The sequence below is a fragment of the Heterodontus francisci genome, chromosome 22 (genome assembly GCF_036365525.1).
Source record: "Heterodontus francisci isolate sHetFra1 chromosome 22, sHetFra1.hap1, whole genome shotgun sequence".
In the NCBI taxonomy this organism is placed as follows: domain Eukaryota; kingdom Metazoa; phylum Chordata; class Chondrichthyes; order Heterodontiformes; family Heterodontidae; genus Heterodontus; species Heterodontus francisci.
Window position 1 is genome coordinate 70,066,494 of NC_090392.1, and position 23,544 is coordinate 70,090,037.

Below are 23,544 nucleotides of genomic sequence, written 5' to 3' on the forward strand. Positions count from 1 at the left end.
TTTTTCAAGCAATAGATCTTCATGATAATCAGTGAGGGCAATTTGTGGAATTGATTACCTCACTGTTTCAACACAAACTGCTGTACTCGTCCAATTCTTGTGGCCTGCATAAATTCTTTATGTATTTATTATGGACAGGCACAGTGCAATTGCATTGTGTTGCTTATGTTTCTTTTATCCTTTAAAAAATCCGCATCACATTTCAAATTCTGACCAGCTTTTCTGTTTCTCTTCTGATTATCATTTACAAGTTCCTGCAGGATATGCATTGACTTATTTGTCCTTGTCACCTACTTCATTATGATCAAGAATGTTATGACAGGATAATTTTGTGCTCTTTAAGATTTCAGTGATTCATTTGTGTCTGAAAATCGTACTGTCAGAGCATTCTTCTCTGAGGAGTGGTTATTTTTGCAGCCACAAAACACTTCACAATTTTGTTGGTCCAAGATTGGATGGGGTAAAACATACCTTTATTTAAAAAAAAACATCTTTTTGTCATAATAAATTGCTTTTGATTTATGGCACATTCATTCAGTGTCCTTGTGTTGAGATTAATAGGATTCAGAATTGTGAGTCTTTTGGTTGAAGCTTTATAAATTCAGCCTGGGCTGCCTCTCACATTGTGTTCCATTAATCTGGATTTGCTGAAACCACTACTTATGCAAGTAGTGGCGCTAACAAAATGAACCCTTAACAGTGATGCAAATTGAAGTGTGGAGGCAGCAGAACATGGCCGTCCACTGGTGCATTGTGTCAAAAAGAACATCAATTCACTGCTGCAGGTCCCAATCTAGGTTGCTGTGATGGGGAAACACCAAGTGCAAGGTAGGTACTTCAGAGGAGGGTGAATCTGAGGAAGACTCAGCTTGAGCTGCTGTCAAGAACCTTTTAGTAGCCACCTCCAGTGGCATTGGCAGAATTCTGGAACCAGGCTGCCGACATGCTTGCCTGTCTCCTTCACTGTAGACAAGAGCATGAGATGAAATGGATAAGACAATTGACTTTTTGTACATTGGTAGAGTTTATTTACCTCTGTTTTGAAGCAAGGTTGGAAGAATGTATTTTGCTAAGTTTCTGGTTTAGGACCAGTTGTCTTTGCCATCATGCTGAAAAAGCAATACATTCTGTTACATCTCCAAAGATGTTCTTTGAATAGAGCACTGAAAGATCTTTAGCTTTTGGTGAAAGTTGTCTATTTGGCTATGAGAGCAACAAATCCCATAGTCTGTTTATAATGGGCATTGTAAGGTTGATGGTTCTTTTGCCAAACTAAAACCCCTAAACTCAATGAAGCCATGTGTTCTTCCAGCTCTGTTGAAAACAATAATGTTGATCTTAAATCCACATGCAGGGTAAAAAGTTTTCAAACGATAATACAAAGAATTGTTCTCACTGAAAATATATAAGAAAAAGCCTATGTGAGCCTCGAGTGCTTGGCATGTACAAGAATTGATGATTGTTGATGATGGGTATGCTATTCATAATCTTTGAAAGGGATGGATAAATAGCAAGGCTTTCATTTTATTGACATATTGTGGACAGATGTGATCTATTCTATCTTTTTTCAAAGGAACTTTAAATGCAGCTCATCACTCAATGCTCATAAGCACACTAATTAAATGTGTTGCAATTAATGATGCTTTCCGGTTATTAAATGAAATTCCTATTTAAAACTCAAATGCCCATGTAACAATCCTATTCCGCACACCTCTGATCAAGTGCAGAAAGGCTGCTGCTCTAGTTGGTTAAGTTTATGCTTGCTCTATCACTGCATTAATATTTCTGGGTCTATTTCTAATGCTGCATGAAATGTATTCTAACAAGACATGAAATGTGTAGACAATGCAGTTTGTTACAAATTCTATTCACTCCTGGTTAGTAATTGTAGTTCAGATTTCATTTGTGTTTTACATTTTTTTTATTAAGTCAAGCAAAATATATTCTTTAAATCCAAGCTACTTAAAAAAAAAAAGAAGGATGATTTGAAAGGAGGGAGAATTAATATTTAAGATAGATTTTCATGCCTCGATTTATAAGTTAGTAATTTATTCCATTGTTTTGATAATTTTTGAAATAATCAAATGCAACATACTAAATAATGGCAAAATGTTTCTCTTAAAAATTTATTCTTTCTAGGGAACCCAAATATTACTTCATCTGTTACATTGAACAGTACAGCAGAACACTTTATGAAAAGTCATCTGCCTTCAAAAACTTCTAATTTACCAAATGATGCATGGAAAAAAATCCCTAGTTAATAAATGTTTCTTTAAGCAGAATTTCTAATATGTTCACTGAATATGTTGCAGCTTCCTCAGATAAATTGCCCCTACCATTATCCTTTCAAAACGGGAATAGTTTTTAAATTTTAATGCAATTTAAGCTGAATTGTGGTAAGGTTGTTGCTCCATTTGCAATCTGTTAAGTGCCCATTTTTTTTTATCCTATCTGTTTCTGTGCCCTTCAATGATCTTGAATGGGTGCACATTAAATTGCACAATCACTCTGATGAGAACACACAAGTAGTATTGTCTCTGGAAAGTGTACTTGGACCACAGACTGAAGCTCTGTTTTCACTAAATTGCCATTTCCCTCTGACAGCCTGATTTGAAGAGAAAAAAATGATCCTTTTTCAAAAGCTTTCACAAATCCAAATGGAGTGTCTTACATGCTAACTGCAGACCTAACCGTGTTCTTTAAATTAATATTCCAAACTGATTTCAGATTTTATTGTCAAAATTGAAGTTTTTAGAGACTAGCTAACTAATCAGATATATTTGAAATTCTTAAGCTTATTCTCAGGAATAAAAAGGCATGCCTAAATAATTTATTAGCATGTCCTGATCACAGCTTAATCAGTTAAACCATACAGAAGGATGCATCGTAACTGAATATTTAGTGTGCTTCTGTCAAAGTACAGTAGTTTTTGGAACTGACATTTTTAAGACAACTCATCTGTATGAAAATTCAGTCACAGAAGCTGGAAATCGATATCAATGGATGCTTTTAATTTGAGAGAATGAAAGAGCAGAGAGGCGTGCTTTACGTTGGAAGTATTCACTTCATCTATTTAAGTATAAAGAAAATTCAACTCGAGTCCAACCTTGTAGGAATTATTAAATCTTCTCTGCTGCCCCCCCCCCCCACCCCCCCAACCCAAACCCAGTACTCATTTGTCTAGGGGTACAGTTCCACAGGCGCCAGCTATAATACCTATCTCACCCAAGTAGCCATTCCTCCTGCACGATCATTTATGAGTGTGTTGGCAGGCTCTTCGTGCATGGAAGGCTGCCCTTATTTGACCTCCACACGCTTTACAGCGGTAGTCACATCAGGAATGGAAGATGTAACTGATTTCCCCACAGTCTCCCCTCCTGTGCCTGCCTCACAATCTCAAGCCCATGAACACTAAGGGCAGTTGTGGTGCCCAAGTAGCACTGTGATTGAGATCAGTTGGCCCAGCAAAGATCAGGGTTCTAATATGCAGTTCCACAATAGACATTTCTTTAAGTCATCTGGAGAAGCTCTGGAGTATGACATTGTAGGTATTACTCTAACATTGTGGGGAAGCAGTACTCCAGGTCTTCACCTTGGTTACTGAATTGCTTCGCTGATGCCAGTCAGCCATAGTGCCATAATGGGAATCTGAAACAAATACAGAAAATGCCAGTAACGCTCAGCAAGCCTGGAAGCATCTGCGGAGAGAACAGAAAAGTAGACGTTCCAAGTATAGACCCTTCATCAGAACTGAGGTCACATGATGGCCATCAGGAATGGGAGCTGTAGCTGATTCTGCCCACGCCGTCCCCAGCCACTTCATATTGTTCTGGTGGGTAGGCCACACCGGAAACCCAGGCGTTGCCCAACCTGCTGAGTGTTTCCAGCACCTTCTGTGTTAGTTTGAGAAATTCAGTACGAAAGTATGCAGTGGTTTTGAACTGTTCAAATGTTGTCACTTCGCAATTGCTATTCTGCACCAGAAAGACAGCGGATGAGCACAGTTCCTTCTGTGAGCACTTTCTGATGGCTGTGTTGCTCCCAAAAAAGTCAGTGAGTGGCTACTCACTAAGGGCAATTACATTAAATATATCTCCAGCAAGATAGTAGGTATAAACCCAATGTAGATGAGAGCAATTTACATCTCCAGTAATCTCTCCCCTCCCCTCCCCAACCCCCCCCCCCCCACCACTAAGCCATACATATTTGCCTTATTTCAAATGTTTAAATCAATTCTACATCAAACAGATATCAATTAATCAGTTTCTGATGAAGAAGAATTTATGCAGTCAATCCTATATAGTCAGTATCTTTGCGAAAGTTATTGAACTGATTTTGAAAATGTGAATACTATAATGGGGACACACCCTATAATTAGATCCCACTTAATACTTCACTGCTAAGAATCTCTTAGCCTTTATGAATTGTATGTCTTCAAAAATAAGAACCAATATCTTGCATTTTCAATAAATGTCATTAAAATCTATTTGGCAAAGAAAATATTAAAATCATTCAGTTATAATGCATTTACATACGTTGCTTTCGTAATATGTGGCACCCGTAATATGACCTATACATTTAAGGATAGCTCGCCAATAACTTTATTCAACCAGGTGAAATTTCACCAAAACCTGGACAGCCATTTCCAATAGTGAATGTGATTTTTTTTTTTAAAGAATAAACAGAATCCTGCCCAGTCAGTTCATATAGACCTTTTGCCCCTCACTGTACTTTATTGCCTGCTGTCAAGGTGGATATCAATTGACCTGTAGTAACAGCATCACTGAAGGATTAACAATTGTACCCCAATTGGTGCTGGTTTATCATCAGTTTATGGGGAATCGTTAGCTCAGTTGGCTAGATGGCTGGAGTGTGATGCAGAAAGATGCCAACAGCATGGGTTTAATCCCCTTACCGGCTGTGGTAGCTCATGGAGGCCTGCCTCCTCATGTTACCCCATGCTCGAGGAGTGGTGACCCTCAAGCTATACATCACCAACTGTCTCTCTCTAATGATCCTTTGGGACTATGGCTAGAGCAATCATCAGTTTATTATCCAAAAATAATTCCAGTTTTCACTAGACTTGATTAATTTCATGTCTTCACACTTTTGAAAAGTGATTATTTTGAAACCATGTTGACTATCTGTTTAAAAAAAAAAAATTGTAAATTGAAATGGCATTTGTCACTGCTTAAAATCACTCTGTTTTGGGGAATGCAAGTTTGTTTTATTTTTGCCCCATTTTGATATTTTATGTCCGAACCACATCTGCCATAACACACCTTTTATTTTTACTTGGATTTTGACTGTTGAAAACATTAGCTTTTTAACCTAATTTTTTGCTAAATAGTTCCCTTCTCACATAAATGCATAGAGAGATTTTCACAATGCTAGTAGCACTGTTTTACAGGGCAATGTCATTTTATTTGTTCTTTCACTTCACCAATGATGATGACAATTGAGCAGAGCCCTTCCTGCTTACTCCCCACCCCGTCACCTTTATAAGATCCTTTGCAATTAGCTTAGCTTAGCTTTGCAATTGCACATATGATTAATGTGTTTGTTGAAATTTCTCCACCATAGTAGTAGAGGCTTTTAAAAAAGATAAAAATACTTTTACCACTTAAATAGCAAATAGAACAACTTCAGTCAAATGCATTTAGCTTTATCACATTGTTATCGCACAATGGAAGACATCAGACTGCTGTGACTTGTTAAATAGTAGAGACATGCAACTGCTAAGTGTTTCCTTTTCCCTTGCTGGGTCCGTGAGGTAATTTGAGTTGAACCTATAACATAAGGCATTATTTAGATAACATCACATAAGTTTACCATTTGGCAGTGTGTATGGAAAAATATCTTACCAAGTCGTCAGGCCAATCACAAGGTGTTAATTGGCTAGTTGTAATTAGCCACCAGATGTCACATGGCCAGCTGATATTAGTTGTTAAGTAGGAGGAAGGGTTACTTGTCTCCAGCAAGGTGCAGGGGATGGGATCAGAGGGGTTCCAATCAAACTGGGCATGGTGGGGAGCACAGTGAATCAGTGGAAGGTTGGCCATAACTTGACTCAGCAGTTCTAGGCACCATGCCTTAGAAAAGGATGCATTGGCCTTGAAGGGAGTGCAGCATACATTTGCTCGAATCATATTTGGACTCCAAGAGTTACATTAAAAATTGAGATTACACAGAATAGGATTGTATTCCCAGGAATTTTAAATTTTAAGAGGTGATTTGATTAAAGTTTTCAAGGTATTAAGGAGAACAGATTGGGTAAATATTTCTGTTGGTTGGTGAGTCTTGAACTAGGGGACATAGTTTAGTGACAGATATTTCAGGAGTGAAATTAGGAAACTTTTATACACACAAAGGGAACTCGCATCCACAAACGGTAAATGATGTAAGATCAATCGTTAATTGTTAAAATTGGGATTGATATATTTTTGTTAATCAAAGGTATTTAGGGATATGGTGCAAAGGCAGGTATATGGAGTTAGGTCACTGATCAGCCACGATCTCATTGAATGGTGGAACAGGCTCGAGGAGCTAAATGGCTTCCTGTTCCTATATTCCTGTAAACTGGGCAGGCAGCACCAACTTTCTCCTCTGTAGTCTTCATCCAGGCAGTTTGCCTGACCTGCTCAAGGCACTGTGGTTTTACAACTTTAAAATTGGTTGTCTTCCCCCACCCACACATACACATTCAGTCCTGTCCTCCTCTCCCCTCCCCTGGTCAGCAGCAACCAGCAGAAGGTAATCCTTCTGAAAGTTACCTCCTACCTTCTGCTTTTTCAACCTGTTGTCGGCTAGAGCAACACACAGTCTGAGTCCAACTGTAAAGAAACGAAAAAAACTGGTGCGTTTATTTTCTGAGATATTTCAAAAGATTCTGTTTGCCTTGGACTTTGTTCAAATTTGTTAAATTTACCTAGTAAAACTAATTGGCAGCTTTAAGATTTGTAGCTGTAACTGGAAAAAGTAAACTATAACCTAGTTTTTAAAGAACGATTTATGTGTACACTTGAAATCTATACAGACCTTGGAGCCAACAGGCGTTGAATAACTGTTCCATCAATTTGTAATCCCATAGCTCAAGAAACTTTATCTAACCAGCTGGGCTAAAATTGATCCGAGTCAGCATCTGCCTCATTGAATTAAAGCTCCACTATGTTCTTGTTCAAAGTAGTGTTTGAATGGATTCTTTTTTTTTCACTCGTAAAAGTTTACAAGTTTAAATGAAGTAGTATAATTGGACGGGAATATGGATTTGACTGAACATGGAATGCAGCGTTCTTGTTTTGGGCCATGTGTGAACAAGAAGCACAAGTCGATCAGGAGGAATTGATAGATGAAATCTTCAGGATAACCTATAAATTTAGAAGTAATAAAATCCAAATTTTGCTGAATAGCATGCTTTGGAAAAATACTAAGATCTAAACTGTTCCACTTCTTCCTAGCTTAAGGGAGATAGCAAAGGAAACTAGCATCTGTCCTCCCAAGCTTTTTGATTACAATTTATAAAAATATTTTTAAAATGCACACTTAACAATTTAGGAACTTTTTCTTTAAACCTTTTAAGTTTCCTTATTTTCCTTTTTTCACACTGCCTCCCCAGATCTGAAAGTGCTAGAAAAATTAGATGTCCTTGTTCATCTACCAGTCAACTTGATTCCTGCCATTAACTACTTCTAATAAAATACAGTATTACATAAATAGACCAAAGATGTTGAGGAAATGGCTGTAGTTGTTCTTAAAAATGAAAGAGCTGCATTTTATCTGGAATGTTGAATGAGAAGAGATTTGATCCTATGTTTGTGCTGTTCAGCTGGTTTTAATGTAATCATTGCAACCATTATTAATCATTGTTGCCTTGACAACTGCAGTTTAGTGTATCATGTGACTGAGTCTTTTAAGATGAGATGATCATTCACTGGCTTCTTTTTATTTACAGCTTTGAGGCCCCCACCCTCTCCCCCACCCCACCCCCAGCCACCCCAACTTGTTAAGAAATTTTTTAACAATCTAATTGTTGCTTGTTGTCATGGAATTTCTTGAATGCTTGTTTACGTTTCTATTCCATTTTTCCCATTCCTGTGCATGCTGCTCCTACTGTTTCTTCCCTTCCTCAAATCATCTGTTCCCTGTGTGTAGCCACATCGCCGACGACAGAACCATCAGCTCACGGTTGGTAAAACTTGATGTTTATTTAGTCAGTTTGTTTTGTGGCAAGACAAGCCTTGGAGGGAGAGGTTGGGTCAGATGCATCTAAAGACCAGACATGTCCTCTGATTTCTGAAGAGTCTGGTTGATGAATGTAGAGTTTCTTCACTTACTATTGGCCTGTTGGTCCTTCTATTTTACCCTGACCCATGCAATGTTCATATTTAATCATAAGCAAGGGTTCTGAAACTAAGGGTTATAACTGCATTTGTATTGACTGACGAGGGACTGACAAGTCCAAGTTATACCGCCAGCTTCTGCTTTGCTCTCTGCGGGGAGATGGTGGCATAACGGTAATGTCATTGAACTAATAATCCAGAGGCCCAGACTAATGTCACAACAGCAGCTGGTGGAATTTAATTAAAAAATCTGGAATTGAATGATAGTCTCAATAATGGTGCCATGAAACTATCATTCACTTGTTGTAAAAACCCATCTGGTTCACTAATGTCCTTTCGGGAAGGAAATCTGCCATCCTTACCTAGTCTGGCCTACATTTGATTCCAGATCCACAGCAATGTAGTTGACTCTTAACTGCCCTCTGAAATAGCCTAGCAAGCCACTCATTTGTCAATAACCATTAAGGATGGGTGACAAATGCTGGCATTGCCAATAACACCCACATCCCATGAAATAATTTTTTTTTTTAAGTCCAAACACAAAAGGGCACACTCACCAGTTCCACATAGCTGGTTAAATTTACTGTTGCTGAAGAACTGACTGGAATTTCCGCGCTCTCCCAACTTTGGAAACTTCCAAATTTGGCTTTGCACTGAACTGCAATTACATGGCAAACAATGTGAAAGCCAAGAGCTGTGATACTGCCTCCAAGAGGTGTTTTCATAACTCTTTCTTTTCACAATGCACACTGCAGTGAGATCACTGGTGGAGCTCTTTGAGTATGCTACTGATTTTGCACCTTTGGTGTAGCTGTTCTCGAGTTTTAGTCAGGCTAAACCAAAGACCTCCAAAGATCCTACATCAACGTTCTCCTTTCTTGAAAGAAAAATCTTGCCGACTTTTTAAAAGTTGCACATTTCTGCTAATGCTTCACTATTGCCAGAAACAATGGGCTGCATTGCGTTATTTTATTACAAAGCTTTAGCTGGTGAATGAAGATCTTGGGTTCGTTAATAGTCACTAGGCCAGCCCTAGTTTTATTCATAACCTAATATTTGGCTACAGATTGCTAATTGAAATAGAATGAGAAGAGAAACCATTTACAAATTGGTGGCCATCTTGTTAAAAATAAAATGACTCTTCATCTTGGTTTTAAGGAATTATATTTATTCTCGAGTACTGTTTAAATAGAAATAATTTTCCCAAGTAACTCTGCCCCCCTTTTTTGCCATAAAACAAAAACAAAATTTGAACTTCCAAAAGAAGCAGTGTGTAAAACTGACATTTCAGGATTTCAGAATCAGCAACTCTTTTGGAGCTTGCTGAAGATGAGCTATTAATAATTTTAATAATGTGCTCATTTGTTACTGATACAGTGAACCAATGTCAAGAATAAATAATCTTGCCATTCATCATGCCACTCATTGCATGGGGAAACATCTGGCGAGGGGCTTATAGGATGTTTGGTTGTCAATGGCAACGTATTAATATTAGAATAAATCTATTCATTATAGTTGGATTTAAAATCAGCTGTTTTTCCACAATGTCTTCCTTTTTTAAAAAAGGATCCCAGGGTTAGCTGGAGTTGCCAGTAATCTTTGTGATTGTAGATCAGTTATTATGCAGGTCTGCGTCACGCAGACATCAACATGATGCTGCACTTTATCAGTCGGAGGGAGAGAGGGCTGTTGCCTTGCAATATTCATTGCCTTGATTCCCAGTCACCTGACTGTATGGCATCAATTGTTCTATTGTCCCCTCTCAAAATGGTACTGAACCAAAGGCTGCAACTGAATGCCTCACTTTAAGGCTTGTTTTGCCACTTTAGATGACATTCCTTATTTTCAGAAACAGCACAGTGTTTTGATGCACACACTGCTTGTGTTATTAGTCCACAGCTGTGTAGTCTAATTCTGGTGTGTCTGTAGGAGGTAGGCCTGTGTTTTTAACTCCTACTAATTTGTGCATAATTTTGCTGCTTACTAACGGTGCTATTCAGCTGTTCAGAATGAAGTTTAACTGTGAATCCTTTGTAGCTCCAGATCAGGTGAGGTTCTAATTTAAATAGAATGTACTTGGACTGAGAACAACAGTTATTAATTTCATCTATTTTTATACCACGAGAGTCCTACTAACCAGATGTCGTCTCAATGAAGTTGAGATTGTGGGATTTGTGTTAATGTGCAACAGTGCCTGGCCAAGGGGAATGTGTTCACTTTCTGTGTGCTGAAAAAAGATTGCCCTGCAAGTTGGCACAATGTTTGATGATGCAGTACATCGTATCATGGGTTTGCACCCACACCTCCCTGTGTGGTGAGTTCCTGAGGACCCGAGGGGTAATGCATCTGTGTGTCACTCACCTGGGTTCCACTTGTGGCCTATTTAGGGGGCTAGAATGCAGCATTGGCCTAGTATCAAGTTGTTTGCCCATGCTGATAATGATAAGACCTGAAGTGGAGAAGGAGTTGGAAATAGTCTGCTAAATAATTGCAGACAAGTTGAACTTTAAAGGAATTGTGGTATTTTGCCTCACTTGTCAAAAATATTTTTTAAAATACTGTTGGAAAAAAAAAAGTGAACCATCTGCGTGTACTGCATTTGATTTTCTGCATTCTGTGCATCAATACAAGGAGCAAGGATGATAGATTAAGAAACCAAATGAAAACTGGCAGAGATAGCCTCTAATGTCTGGTGTGCGACACCAATTACTTCAGTCTTGAAAGCTCTTCGGAAAGTTGAAATCCTGAGGGTAACTCCACACACTACACTGAATCTTCCGTTAATACATAGCTGGCTCAGGTGAGCATGTTGAGCAGCAGCTCCCAGTTGCTCTCTCGTGCTACTGAAATCTTAAGCAGCTCTGACAAATTTGGCAGTCTGTTGCCATCATCCCTGAAATGAAGCAATTTTTAAAAAAAAACTAGCCACCAAAGATGCCTCCACCAAGGGGTCAATGGTAAAGCAAGCCATGACGTTTGGTAATGAACCATGCAGAATGGGAAACGTGGCAGTTTTGTCAAGTGGGGTATCCACTGTGAAAATGCATCAAGCAAGGCTAAGATCAGGCATGTTTGTGTTGGCTCCCACAGCTCAGAATCTTGTGATGCTTACTGATCAAAGTGCTATATAAATGCAAGTTGTTTGATGCCAAGGCCTAGAAACTAGTGGCTTGGCTGAAGTACCAAAGGGCTGCTAGCATCCAGGGCGTGACATCCCAGTCTGAGTCTTCATGGGAAGAAGGGAAAATAATTGGCATAAACAAGTGTGTGATGAGACTTCTGGCACTAAATTCAAAAAAATGTAAGCGACAAAGACTTTAATAAAAATAACGCTCGTTTTTCCCACAGGTTTGCTCCCTTGTATTTCAAATAACCTGCTTGTAAACAGGGAGTTACAGGACAAGCTTCTTCCCTTCACAGTTTGAAAAAAATCCTAGTCTCCACTTTAAAATGAAACTTCAGGGTTCTCCTGAGGTTTCTTAATTTTTTTGTAATTAGTCGCATTTCACCTGGTTGACCCGGCATAATAGGCAAAAAAAGCACTTCTGTTCTTTAAGCTAAACAAAAATAACTCTTAATTACATAGAAGACCGAAAGGAATACAAGCACAGATATTAGTGTTTGAAGTTCAATTTTGCCAATGTTCCAAGCTAAATACTTGGCAAAAAGAAATTGCTGATTTATTCAAGCCTGGAAGCTGCCTCGGTTACATCATCATGTTAATAAAGCCCCAGTGGCAGAATTTAACATGTTAATTGTCTGACAGAGTATGTCGCTGGTTCCATTGCATCCTGGCCTGCAAATCTTTCCCCCTGGCTGGGGATTGATGACTTTCTGCCTGTGAGAGATAATAGAGGACTTGCTATTCATTTACAGAATGCTGCCCTCCATTTCCTGTGCATTCTTTCCTTGTCACTTTTCCAGAACAGACACAAATGACTGCATTTGCAGGCTTAATGCTTTTTTTTTCCTGAGGTTCAGGAAGGCACTGAATGTAGCCAGTGAGAGTATTGCAGTAGATGTGCAGTTCTTATTTTACAGATGGTGTGAGCCTGCGGGCTTCGTCAATTAGACTTGGGTGTAACCGAAAATTAAACACTCTGGTCGTCGGGGGTCCATTCAATTATGCCTAATTATAATTGTGGCTAAAATGCCCCAGCAGACACGAGGTGACAGTCTATGCCTGTGTTTGGAATAAAATGAACTATTTCTGTAATAGATGTACAATTTTGCGGGGGGTGGTTATTGGAGAATTGGATCGTTTGAGCTGCAGACATTTTGTGCCAGCGACCCCTGCCAATCAGGTCACCAGTCACTGTTGGTATGGGGAACTATGTTGTCTTGTCGCCTTTCTCCCTTCCCTTCTTCCTTTGTTCCCTCCCCAGTGGCATACTGGAAAGGAGCCTCCTGCTATTGCAGACTTTCATTCAATAGTGGCTTGATCTGTCTGTTCTCAGCAGCCCCTATTCCTTGTTCTTATGGATCACAACAAGTGCTCAACATGGAAGAATTTTACCAATTAGCACTCTAAGATGGTACGTTTGCAATTTCTTTTATTTATAACCAGCATAAGGCAATATTTTTGATTAACAGGAGTTGTCGCTTCTATAATAAAATTAGATGAAGTAATTCTGGTTCCATAGGCAACAATTACTCTGGTACTTCGTGACGTGACCAAAGTTAATGTGCACGTTACGGTGGTATCGGGGGCTTGAAAGAGGATGGTGCGACTGCCGAGCTCAGTCTTTTGCTTATTCAACATCCACACAAGCTCTTCCCAGCTACACCCACTGCATAGCGTTTCGGAGTTGGGTCCTAACTGGTTTCCTTCCTGTATCTTCCTCGCCCGGGGTACTCCAGCTGATTTTAGCAGGGATGAGCTAATTCAACTCAAATCTGGGAATTTGAGTATTTCTCACTTTCAGTAAGTTGGAATATTTATCCACAAATCTATCAGGGATTTAACATTTAATTGTTGCCAGTTGTGGGCCTGGTTGCTTCATTTCTGTCACTCTGGTTACTGGCCGATAAGAATGAAGGGATTTGAACACAAGGATTGTAAAAATTTAAATTTGGGTTGTTGGTGGACCAGGAGCCAGTGCAGATCAGCGAGCACAGGTTGTGGGTGAACAGAGCTTGGTGCAAGTTAAGATACGAACAACAGGGTTTTGGATGAGCTTAAGTATTGTAGGGTTGAATGTGGGAGGGCAACTAGGAGAGCATTGGAATAGTCAAGTGTGGAGGCAACAAAAGGGTGGATGGTAAATTCAGCAGGGGGAGAGAGAATACTGATGTGGAAGTAGCTGTTTTGGTGATGGAGAGGATAAGTGGTTAGAAGCTCACTTTAGCATGAAATATGACACCAAGGTTGCAAACAGTCTGGTTGAGACTATGACAGTGGCCAGGGTGGGGGATGGAATTTGGGGCAGGGACCAAAGACAATGGTTTTGGTCTTGGATGTCAGGCAAGTAGCATGACGACACAAAGGCAGAGGGATTGGTGGTGAGGGAAAACTGGGGGAGACAGTGGCATAATGGTAATGTCACTAGACTAATAATCCAATGCCCAGGCTAATGCTCTGGGAACATAGGTTTGAATCCCCCCATGGCAGGTGGTGAAATTTGAATTCAATTAATAAATCTGGAATTAAAAAGTAGTCTAATGGTGACCATGAAACCATAGTCAATTGTTGTAAAAACCCATCTGGTTCACTAATATCCTTTAGGGAAGGTAATATGTCATCCTTATTTGATCTGGCCTACATGTGACTCCAGATGCACAGCAATATGGTTGACTCTTAAAATACCCTCTGAAATGGCCACCAAAAAAGACTTGCAGGTTGATAGGTAAATTGGCCATTATAAATTGCCCCTAGTATAGGTAGGTGGTAGGAGAATATAGGGACAGGTGGGGATGTGGTAGGAATATGGGATTAGTGTAGGATTAGAATAAATGGGTGGTTGATGGTCGGCACAGACTCGGTGGGCCGAAGGGCCTGTTTCAGTGCTGTATCTCTAATTTTAAAAAAAGCCACTCAGTTCAAGGGCAGTTAGGGATGGGCAATGCCCATATATCACAAACAAATAGAATAGAAAATCCGCATATGTGTGAAATCTGAAGTTTAATTATGTCACCGAGGGACAGTATGTAAATGAGAGATAGGAGGGGGGCCGGGATAGACCCTTGAGTCATGACGGAGGTAATGGTGCAGAAGCAGGAAGAAAAGCCATTGCATGACTGGATGAGGAAAAAAATGGAGCCAGCCAAAGGCAGTCTTATTCAGCTAGACAATGGAGGAGAGGTGTTAGAGGAGAATGGTGTAGTCAACTATATCAAAGGCTGCTGATGGATTGAGAAAGATGAGGAGGGACAGTTTACCATGGTCACAGTCACATAAGATGTCATTTGTGACTTTGTGGGTAGAGCCATTTCAGTGCTGTGGCAAGAGTGGAAAGCTGATTGAAAAAGCATACCTGATCTGGGGAGAAGGGAACAGGGCAATATGGCAGACAGGCTGCAGTGTGGAGGGAGCTTGCCTAGATCAGAAACGTTATTCTAAAACTCAAATTTCTGGTAGGAAGTACTGGGCGTTCAAAGTTGCCAAAATGTCCTGTATTGTGCCTTTGTTGCCAAATTCTCTCAAGCAGGAATTTTTGCTGTAGAATGTAACTTAGTACCATTGACATGCAATAAATTTGAGTCAAGGTTTATCAAACTGCAATAATTGAAACATAAGCAATAATCTCATGACTGCATTTATTGAAGGGGGAAGCACACAGTTAAATCAAACATTCCCGGAATTGATAATACCTTTTACAGAGATTACTTCAATCTTACCAGAATCTAATTTCTTAGGATTGTTAATGAAAAAATAATGACTGGCTTCCTTTTAAATCAAAGCATTTAGATGCATGGATGTGACTTGGAGTTAATACAAGAGCAAAGATTTGCCTGGCATTTATTTCATTCATCACTAACAACTGACTTTTGCAGTTAATTTAAATTCAGTGTAGTTATTAAGAACACCAAAACAGATTTCTAAAATTGAGTGTTTTATAGGACTACACTAAATTATCTCTTGCTTATGAAGCAGTTGATCGAGAGAGCCAAAAAAAATTTCAATTAATATTTTTTAAATTTATTCAATCTCTATTTAGTTCCCTCCACTCCCCCATCCATAATTGTTCTAGAAAGCAAAGAAACTTTGAAAATATTAATCGAAGTGCAGCTTCCAGCCTCGGTCTGAGCCAGCCCACCTAATCTAGGGTAGGGGCACTAGAATTAGGATCAGCACTCTAGGCTCAAGATGATAAAAGATCAGCCAGGTTTTTTGTTCCTCATCGCTGTCCAGTGGCTCCTTGGAAAGTGTGTGTGTTTAGACATCGGGTAATAACAAACATATTTGCCTGTAATTGCCCCACATCTGAGTAACATGCCGAGGATCAGTCGTGGATCACCTGTGAAGTGTGACTACTTTGGCAATGTGACCCTTGCAAGAAAGCTTTTGTATGTTGATGTGAATTTAAGGACAAGAACTGGCTTGATTTGTACAAATTTGACCCTTCAAGGTCAAGTGGCTTGGTATTTACTGAAGAATGTTGAGATACCAGCAGGCTGATGCCCTCTGTGGAGTCAAATTCCAGCATGATTCCAGGAGTCGGGGAGGTACAGGTTGAGGAAAAATTATGCTGGGCAATAATTCTGTGAAGAGTTGTCCCACTGTTGATTTAGGTTCAGCCTTTCACTTTGTTTCTTTTATTTTCAACCCTGCCATTCCCCCCCTACCGTCACCAATGAAATACATCATCCCCAATTTCATAGTCCAGATAATTTGTGTTCTCCTTTAGGAATGTCACTTTTCGACACTTAACCCATGATAATTTGGCTAAAATTACATTGGGAGAACTATAGATTGTTAAATTATATTATCAAAAGCAGTGCATTTTTCATGCTATCTAATTTCAAATAGTTTTGACAAGGAATATTGTTGGTATCAGGATTTCTATAAAATTCATACTATAAAAAGCAATTTGGTAAGCATTTAGACCATGAGCCATTCGATAATTTGTTGAAAAGCATTTTCAGTTTGATTTAATTTATCAAAAATCTTTTACACATGAGTATTGAGGTTCTTACAATGAGCTGCAGTGTAGTGGTGAACCAGCAAAGGATTGACCATGATAAATGGCATAATCAAGGTAGCAATTTGGTATTGGCAGATTAATGGGATCAAGCAAGATTGCCAGATTTCGGCAAGAGCAACTGGGTGGATTGAAGGTGGAATTACCAGGTGGAAGCTGGGAGACCTTCCTTCCTTCCTTCTCCCCCATATGTGTGGTGTGAGGGAATTTGAAACAAAATCTATTTTTGAACAGATTTTTCACCACGGTCGTCTATGTAGGAACCCTTGTATCATGTGAGAAATATTATGCAGTTCAGGTGAAATAACTTGTGAAAATGCTCTACAAATTACTTGGTTGTGACAGCTGCAGGTAAGTGCCAGTAAGTACATACTGCACTCCTCAACTCCTGCTCACCCTTCCCCAGCCAATATAAGTAAATGTCTTACCAGTTTGTTACAGCAGTGACTGAAGTCATCTTAGTCACTCAATACAACCGCTTTGAATTTAGGATTGCTCTGCTCCTGCCTGCCCTTTATCTCAGAGTGACCTTACTGTGCAGCTGAAGCAGAATTAGTGGCACTGTTGAAATAAAGATATTTCCACTTTTTTATAATGATATGGATTTGCAGTTGAGAATTACTGCACGACATCAGATTGCTGGGATATGGAAGTGGCAGTAATTAAAATCATTATTTTTATTTAAATGCAGGTGCAAATTTTAAACTATCCATTCCTTAGTAGCACCTTTGTGTCCTGACGATGAATGTAAAGAGTTTTAACATCTTAATCCCAAACCGAGTTGCTAACCAAATTCACTGCCCATTTCGCTCATACAGGCAGGTGTTAGTGCAACAATATATGGGTAAATTCACCAATCCCAGCAGGAGCCACACTCTGGAGTGTTTGCAAATTGAAAATATTAGTGTAATCAATTTAACAACTAATTTAAAAGCGAGAAGTGACGGGTTGAAGCTTATTGGGGTATGTTTTCAAGCACCAATGTTGCCATCTATGCTACATAATACAAAGACTTCATTCAGGTCAGAGACAGACTTGTCAGATCTTTCATCCAATTACTTCACAATGAAAGCATTTTGTATCCTCCCTCCCACCCCTGCCCTTTCCTCTAATGAGAGTGGCATTCTCTTAATTTCATCGTCATCTAGGCTGCTTTCAACACGGGTGCATTGGAGGCTTTTGTGAACCTGTTAACCTTTTCTACTTCAGCAATCATTTATTATCTTAATAATTTATAGCATTTTATTAGATTCTCACCAAACTTGAAGATCTTATTCCCTTTGGATAGGTTGTTAATTTCCCTGTCGGCTAAATTGTAAGTCGGGTAACACAAAATATTAACTTGTGGTTTAATAACTTGATTTACTTTTCATTACATTGTTGTCGATTATCTGATGCTGAAGTTTTATTAATTGTCGAGGTGGAAACTTTCCTTGTGTGCAGTGATTCCTAATGTAGCCTGCTAAAGAACATGTCACATGGTAACATTTATCTCTTTTTTTTAAAAACATATAAACAAATTCTAAATTCTATTCAAGCTACACTTTTAGTTGGATTTCAGGATATTTGTAATTGTTCAAACAGTAAGGTCTAAATGCAGAAAAACAAGGCTGCAGATTCATTTCCTGGTCTGTGCTGAGTCAACTGTTGTAAATGAATTGCTGTTCCAGGGTAAAAGAGGGGGACAATCAGCCAGACTTCCCGCTCCTGATAGCAATCCAGCACCTCCTGCTCCTTTGGACATTAGGTAAGGACAGAATCCAACTCAGTACTTCATGTCTTCCAGCATTGAATTGGCTGCCAACACTAGAGTACGTAGGCTCGGTCATGAAGAACAGCCACTTGAGTGAGGCCACAGTTGGACCCTTACCCTAGCAGAGTTCAATGCCTTTAGAAGAGAAAGTGGTGACAACAAACTAATTAGATTGCTGCAACAACAGCCCACACTAAGTGATGTGAAAATAACTAAGACTTACATGGAATTAAATATAGTTCCCAGCTTTTGCCTGTGAAAACTATTCAAATTCAAGATGACAACCCTTTGACATTTTTGAGACTTTCTATTTTTCCCCAAAGTCATTGAGCACAAAGGCCATACTCGAGTGTAGCGTGTGAACATCTTAATATTCTATGCCAAGATCTCTTGTCTTTGATACAAGTGGATTAGGAGTCAGGAGGCCAAACAGGAGCAGGGTTGTGAAGCATAAATCTACCAAATAAGGAAGAGAAATGTTATCTTCCTAATTTCATTAGGTTCCCTGAAGAAAGCAATAATAGAAATAGCAGTTAGTACTGTCAGGAAATGTTCTGCTCAAGTTGCAGTGGTATTTATTAACAACAATGTTGTGTCAATTGCTGAAATTAAAGATAGTTTTAGTGTGATAAATTGCATTTTACCAAAGTGCAATTCTATGTTACTTAAAAAAAAAATGTTGTTTAATCATGCTGCAGAGCATTGAATGTAAAGAATATCCGTTCAAACATGCCAGTTATCTAACATGAGGGGTACTGAGGGTTTTGTGTTAATTGTTTGAATGCTTGCTGCCCTATTATATTTTCATATCTCCAACTGTGCACATGGAAAAACCATGAGATTCTCTTTGCACAGTATCTTTTCACTTTCTTAGGTGTTCTCGCACCATTTCTGGCCAAGAAACCAAATGACCTACTCCATGACCTCTGCCAGCCTCTCTGAAGATGGCTTTTTGCGATGCATGAGAAAGGCAACTTGGGGTGATCTATCTCTGGAAGACCTGCCTCATTCCCTGTCATAAGTTTGATTTTCCCCCACCCGCTTCACCCACCCCTCCCCCTCCCCCTCCCCCATCCCAAGGAAGTTCAGGTAATGAGTTTAAGGGATCAACAGTGAGTGGGTTTGGAGCTAGACTGAGGGTGAGGGTGGAGAGAGGGAGAATTCCATGATAGATTAGTTTAATAATGGAGTCGACTTTAGAGACTGGCATTTTCTTGCTTCAGACATATCTTATAAAGCACTTAATGCCCAAATGTTAATGATGGGCATAAATACATCTCACCACTTGGGACTGTGGCACATTAAAACTTGATATGCAAAAAAATTAGCATCAAAAGGTTATTTAAAAATGAAAGTTGGACATATCTGCCTGTATTGTGATTGAAGCAAATACAAATATAGATATGCAACCCCCACCATGAGCCTGAGGTTCAATTACCAACATACCTCAATGCAGCTTCAACTAAATGATCATACCCCTTACTTCAGTGAACCTTCAACTTCAATATTTATAAAATATGGTTGCTCTTGGTTACTAGCTCTTTAATTTCAGTCAAATTTATTTGAATCTAAAATTAAATAACTAATTTTCGATCATAAACTAATATATTGACATTACTGTGTTAAATGTAACCATAAATACCAATTGGAAAAAAAGTAACAGATCACTGGAGACAGAATGTTGCACTTTAACTGGTGCCAACGGATGCACTGGCATGCCATGGGTCTTTTGTACACGTGAAGAAACTTTATTTCTGGGTATATCTCTGTTTCCTATAATTAGCCAGAAATCTTGAATATAAAACAGGATTTGCACTAAGATTAGCAAATATAGGAAAATATGCACCAAAGAGAATCTTCTACGTTTATAACACTGATGCATACAGCAGTAGGGGTTTCCTTAAGGTTTTCTGGATATTGAAGCACAGTTGAGGTCGTTAAGATGGCTAATGAAGCTTGGCTAGGATAATTATCATAGCAACCTTCTGAAGGCATCTAGGAAGATTAGGATGGAAAAATGCTGACACAGAGGAGATGTACAAAGGAGGTGAAAACATGCGCACTAGGCAATGTATAGGAGGGAGAAACATGACTTGGGAGAAAACACAAGGAATCCGAGCTGCAGGGAACACTGTCAAGACAAGAAGTTGAGGTACGTTGCAACAATAAGGAAATTTAGAAAAGGACAAAGACCTTGCTCAGCAGGGTGAAGAATGGGAAGTAAATAAAGGAAGAATGCAATGAGTAGAAAGAGCTGATGGAAAGCAGCCACTTGGGATAGCTGAAACCTGAACAGTAAATGGAAAAGTCCTGGGGAAAATTGATGTCCAGAGAGATTTGGGTGTTCAGGTCCACTGTTCCCTGAAGGTGGCAACGCAGGTAAATAGAGTGGTCAAGAAGGCATACGGCATGCTTTCCTTCATCGGACGGGGCATTGAGTACAAGAGTTGGCAGGTCATGTTACAGTTGTATAGGACTTTGGTTCGGCCACATTTGGAATACTGCGTACAGTTCTGGTCGCCACATTATCAAAAGGATGTGGATGCTTTGGAGAGGGTGCAGAGGAGGTTCACCAGGATGTTGCCTGGTATGGAGGGCGCTAGCTATGAAGAGAGGTTGAGTAGATTAGGATTATTTTCATTAGAAAGACGGAGGTTGAGGGGGGACCTGATTGAGGTGTACAAAATCCTGAGAGGTATAGACAGGGTGGATAGCAAGAGGCTTTTTCCCAGAGTGGGGGTTTCAATTACTAGAGGACACGAGTTCAAAGTGAAAGGGGAAAAGTTTAGGGGGGATATGCGTGGAAAGTTCTTTACGCAGAGGGTGGTGGGCACCTGGAACGCATTGCCAGCGGAGGTGGTAGATGCGGGCACGATGGAGTCTTTTAAGATGTATCTGGACAGATACATGAATGGGCAGGAAGAAAAGAGATACAGAAGCTTAGAAAATAGGCGACATGTTTAGAGAGAGGATCTGGATCGGCGCAGGCTTGGAGGGCCGAAGGGCCTGTTCCTGTGCTGTAATTATCTTTGTTCTTTGTTCTTTGAAGGCATCATCCCACATGGAGAGGATGAAAATGAGAGAAAGCAAACAGGAACATGCCCCTCAGAATAAGAGAGCTGATTAGAGACCGGACATTCTGTATTATTAATCGTTAAGGCAAAGCACAGACAAGGAAAAGAGAACATAGAATGGAGCTCTTTAGAGAAAGCGAAGGAGAATGAGAGAGGAAAGCATACTCAGGAAAAACATATGGCATTGAGAAAGAGAAAATATGAAAAGCATATAAGGAACCAGCAGAAGCTGCCCAGTGATTTATAATATCTGAACTTAAAAAGGAATCGGATGTTATTTAGAAGGAGGAATATGAAGGAAGCTCCAGATAAGGAAAGAAAAGTAAGTTCTATCCTGCAATACAGGTATGGGTCTATAAGCTAATGTAAGATGAAGCAAAGAATGAAAAGCCAAAAACAAAATTGGAAACATGATAAAATATCTCAAAGACGAATTTCTGCTGTGAAAAAGAAATTGCCTAAGATTTATTACAGCTGCTCCCATGATGGCTGAGATGGTAACTGCACTGCCACATGATGTGGCACAGAGCCACAAAGACCAGGATCATCAATCTGAGTTGGCTGATGTGATCAGGGCACTGAACATCACTGGACTTGGAAGGGAAAGAAGTCTGTCTGGATTCCTGATGATAGTAAAGTGGAGTGTCATATCACATAAGGGGGAATTGTGCACAACATCTGCTCCGAGGCTGCTTCCAACTAACCCTTCCAAAATCTCTCTAATCCTAAAAGGCCAAATGCTTCAGATGTCAGGAGTATGGGCAGGCCGGAGCAATATAATCGCTGCATACACTGGAGGGGGATCCAGTTCAATGGCTTTGTGTGTATGTCACTTGATGTATATTTCTGCCAACCCTGCTCTGGCCCCAAAAATGCTGACTCAAAGCCCATCTTCGTTTAATGAAGTCTTTTTAGTTGTGCTACATATGCTGGCATTGTTTTCTGTCCATAGTGTTTTTCCTCTTTTATGGAGATGAAAGAGAAAACCTGTGAGATGGAGATTGAGGTGAGACTCCTGCTGAGTGTTGGAACACTAGCCCATTCCATAACCATAAAGGCAAGGTGTATCTACCCTCTTGCAACATCCCCCCGCCCCAAAACACCTCTAATTATCCATGAGGAGATGCACAACAGCAACGGTTGTTTTCTGACATTTTTCCCAATTGCTAGTTATGAAGCTATCTCATGTGCACTGTAACTGAGGCCAGTACAGGTGTAGGAACTATTCCAGATGTTCCATTATAGACAACACCCTCAACTGGAATATTACGACTCCGAGATGTTCTATCTGGTAGCACACTTATGCTTGCTTTGGATATATCAGTTACCCATTTAATTTGCAGGCTTTTCTTTTGAAACAAAAATTCTAAATACATTGAGTGTATGAAAGATTAAATTAATTTGTTCCTGGTTTGTGCTGTTGCAGGGTAGAGCGATTTGCTTGCACTCAGTTTGCCAAATTGAAATTAGCAATCCTATTTAAATAACTGTGTTGAGTCCATGGAACACAAATTAAATGTCATTTTTAGTTTTGTAGTCTTCCAACTTTATCGAATTTTTCAGTTGATTTATAAACTAACAAATAAATAATGGCACAGAAGGCACAATCCAATCTGTGTCTCTTAAACAAAAAGCCTGCTTCACTTCATAAGCTGCTTCATGATTTTGTCATTTTAAAAATGTTCTGGTGATATTTAGATAGCAACGGAATTTTTTTACGTTTTAGTGGAAAGGAAGCTATATGTAGGCGTAGTACTTTCATGTAATACTATTACTGTTTAAACCAGAGAACAAATTAAACATTAGCTTTGGGAGAGCCTGAAGCTATTATAACTGGAACTGTGCAACGGGTTTAATCGTGAAGAAACTGGAGTTTCAATACTAAACTGTGTTTGATTCTTGAATGGCAAGTTCTGCAACATGGCTCTGGACGATATATTTGTAGGTCTGCAGAAGTGCTTTGAAAGACATTTGCTTTCAAGATGAGAGCTTTTGCACAGTTCTCAGAAATGTTCGGTTTTATATTTATTCAGCCGCTGGAGAAGGTAAAGGCAGTAATTCGTGGAGACTTCAGGTGAGTCTGGAAATGAGGACAAAGCTTTTTAAAGTCAGCTCAGCCCCAAGGTGGGATTCCAGACTGAAACATTCTCTGGTGAATCTTTTTTTTTAATAATTCAGGTTCTAAAGTGAATGTGGACATCAGTTGTGGCTAGCTTTATTCTGTGGGTTTGTTTGCT

At 39.5% G+C, this 23,544-nt stretch overlaps 1 protein-coding gene across 4 annotated transcripts in view; it reads left to right on the forward strand.

Annotated features, from left to right (window-relative positions):
* The window catches only part of cadm1a (cell adhesion molecule 1a), a 363,398-nt gene that overhangs the window by 327,235 nt on the left and 12,619 nt on the right, over positions 1–23,544 (forward strand). For 3 of the 4 annotated variants that reach the window (XM_068053970.1, XM_068053971.1, XM_068053973.1), the window contains one exon: positions 8,152–8,184. The exons of the other annotated variant lie outside the window; for it this stretch is intronic. In XM_068053970.1, coding sequence (XP_067910071.1) covers positions 8,152–8,184 — 33 coding nt within the window. The remainder of the gene's footprint in view (positions 1–8,151; positions 8,185–23,544) is intronic. 4 annotated transcript variants of the gene reach the window in all.